Source organism: Lupinus angustifolius, chromosome LG10, assembly GCF_001865875.1.
Source record: "Lupinus angustifolius cultivar Tanjil chromosome LG10, LupAngTanjil_v1.0, whole genome shotgun sequence".
Taxonomy (NCBI): domain Eukaryota; kingdom Viridiplantae; phylum Streptophyta; class Magnoliopsida; order Fabales; family Fabaceae; genus Lupinus; species Lupinus angustifolius.
In genome coordinates, this window is record NC_032018.1 from 13,449,086 (window position 1) to 13,452,321 (window position 3,236).

Genomic DNA, 3,236 nt, shown 5'->3' on the forward strand with positions numbered 1-3,236 from the left:
TTTGTAATGTGTGTGGGATTGTGCTTAGAAAGGTGAGAGATTTTTTATATTAATATTGAATTAATTGGAAAAAAATTTATTTTTATTTTTATTTTTTTGGATGGATTGGTTATCCATCCAAATGGATATAAGCATGGATATCCATTGGATATAATGAATGAATTTGAATCCATCCATTATCAACACCATCCATTGGATTATATCCATTTAAATCCATTAGTTCTAACGGATGGATTTGGATGGATTTAATTTGGATGGATTTTGGATTATGGATAATTTTGTCGCCCCTACTATTTTTCACATTTTTCATAGTTGAAAAAACTTTTTCTACAGTTGTATTTCTAACTTCAAAAGAAGATAAACTAATGGGTAGACAATGTATCTTCTACCTTCAACCAAATTATCTTAAAGATTATTGATTCCTTTTAAAGAAACAAATTCAATATTGTTATATATTAATGATGTAAGTATCAAGTTGATTATCAAACATCACCAAATCAGTTGAACAAAATTCATGTAGTATGTAGATATAACTTTACAAATTCAATCATTTTTGTAATATCAAAACCGAGAAGAAATCGGCTAGACTCAAAGAAGATATACAAAGAAAAAGATGAGTATTTGCCTCGGTGAAATGTTCATGAAATTCCTTAAATTACATATCCACAATGTTATAAAATAATTCAACATGATAATAATTGTTTTTATTTTTTACAAAGCATGTTATTTACAAAGAAAAAATAGTTATTTTATTTCTTGTTGTTGTTCATACATGAAGTAATATTTAATGCCAAAACTACATCATAACAAACTCATCGTAAATATATATATTTAACTTTATTCAACCTAAAATCACACATATATCAATTTCAAAGAAAATGATAACTACTTATTGATCAAAAACTTTGCTATGGTAAGAATTACGTCAATAACTTTCTCAAAATTATCGGCAGATCGCGGAAGATCGGAACTGTCAAAATAAGTAGGATCGTCTCCTGTAATACAACCCTCAACGTTTGATATGACAAGTGTGGCAGCCTTCAGCAGACCAAAGTAATCTTGCATCCTCAAGACTTGGTTAACGTAATAAAGGAGTTTAAGGGCACCCCTATACTTATCAAAATACGTCAAACATGTACTATAATGAGCTTTTGCTCTAGGATCATTAGCATTCGTTGCGATAAGCGTATTGATTAGGTTGACTGTCTTAGTAGCCTTGACACGTGCCACACCAATGCTATGTTGAGCAAGACTAATGAGATCTGCACCTTTTGCTCCACCAGGCTTTGAATTTAGAACTTCTGAGCAAAATGAAGGGTCTCGAGTTTGAGCACAAATCACATTCACATCCACAACTTTTGATGCAAAAGAGGGTGTTGCAAGTAAAAGGGACAATATTACTAGGGAAAAGATTAAGCAAGGTCTAATAGAGAAATAAGCCATTGTTGTTGTCTTATGATTTCTTCACCTATCGTTTTAATGCATTCTGAATGTTAATCGTTGCATTTTATAGAAAAATTGAAATGCAGGATTGGCATTAATTCTTGAATGTGTTGTGTTCTATACTTTATTTGAAACTAAAATATAATGTTTATACATTCAAAGAAGAAATTTAAAAATGGAATTTTCATTATGAATTTGTGATTATTCATGCATTCAAATGAAAAATATTTTTTATTGGCTTATGCTTTCATTCATGCATACAAAAAATAAGAAAATAATCATTCATTGACTTATGAATTCAAAAATAAAAAATTTCATTAATTGACCTATGCATTCAAAAAAATCCATTGATTGATCTATGTACTCATTTATGGCATTCAAAACGAAAATGCTCTATACCAAAAAAAACAAAATTCTTCTTTCATTGGCTTAAGCAAGAAATAAAATGTTCAGACATATTACCTCTCCTCATTTTCATAACATTTTGTTGCAGAATAACATGCGGATTAAAGGTTCCAATCAATTGCTATAAGGTTTTTTTAGGATAATGAAACCAATTATTTGTATAAAAAATTTATTTGCATCTTAAAATCCTAATTCACCCTTATGTTAGATTGCATTGGTCTTTAAATTTGAAGTATGAATTCGAGAGTCGATTACAGATTAACAATTATATTAGTACCTCACCTACTTGTATGAGATGTTACCCTCACTAATCACATACACTATTTTTAACCCAATAATTGTTTGATTATTTTATTTATTTTTAAAGGAAAAAAATATTTATAACCTAGAATACAAATCATGAAGGATTTAAAATTTTTACTACTAATCCAAGTATGTCCTGTCCATCAACGATCAAATTCATTGACGGCTTAGTAAGATGAAAATGAATCTCAAGTGAGTTCATACCCAATTGACTTTAACTATTAAAAAATTAACAACTTCTTTTTTTTTAGAATAAACAAAATACTGCATTAATTATCACTATATGATATTTGATCACAACAACCAAGCACTACAATGGGAATCCAAAAAACAATAGAATAAAGGTTAGAAGAAAACTATAATCAAAACCCATTGATTCATTAGGAATATTCATGCAAAGTTAAATAAATTAATAAAAATAGAATTGAATGGTTATAGTAAAGAAATAAATTTTAAGCCATATCCTTAGACACAAAAGGACAAACAAGAATATGTTGCCCTGGGATTGGAATGTCTCTCTTTCCTACATTCCCCAGGAGTCATTAAGTGTCACACACTAATTTTTGCTTGATCAACGGATAAAGTAAACACCCTACCAAATATTATCCTATGACCTTTTTATTTTAAAAATCAAATGGTTAAAAATCAATATTTCTCTCTTACTTTTGAATTTGAGAACAACTTGATAACAATAATTATCTGGTACAACTTTATTCTATTTATTTATATATTTTAGTATTTATTTACTAATAATAAAAATAAAATGTATTAATTTTTTGGAAAAATATTTTTAAGGTTTTTGGGCAGTACAAAATTAAATGTTTAGACCTTTAAACTCTTCTCTTCCTTTTTGTAACATTTTGTTGGATAATAGCATGCGAATTAAAGTGTCCAATCAATTAATATAAGGTTTTTCTGGATAATGTAACCAAATATTTGTATAAAAATCCTATGTGCATCTTAAAATCCTATTTTACCCTTATTTTCATTGGCCATGTGGATATATGTAGTTTGATCAATAGAAAACCAAAAAAAAATATAATTTAAACAATAATAGATGATAAACAATCACGGGAGGCTCAGCC

General features: G+C 28.2%; 1 protein-coding gene across 1 annotated transcript; it reads right to left on the bottom strand.

Moving 5' to 3' along the window:
- On the bottom strand, positions 886-1,443 carry LOC109358038 (pectinesterase inhibitor-like). The gene has a single exon (XM_019602105.1). It carries the CDS (start codon positions 1,441-1,443, stop codon positions 886-888), a length of 558 nt encoding a protein of 185 aa, XP_019457650.1.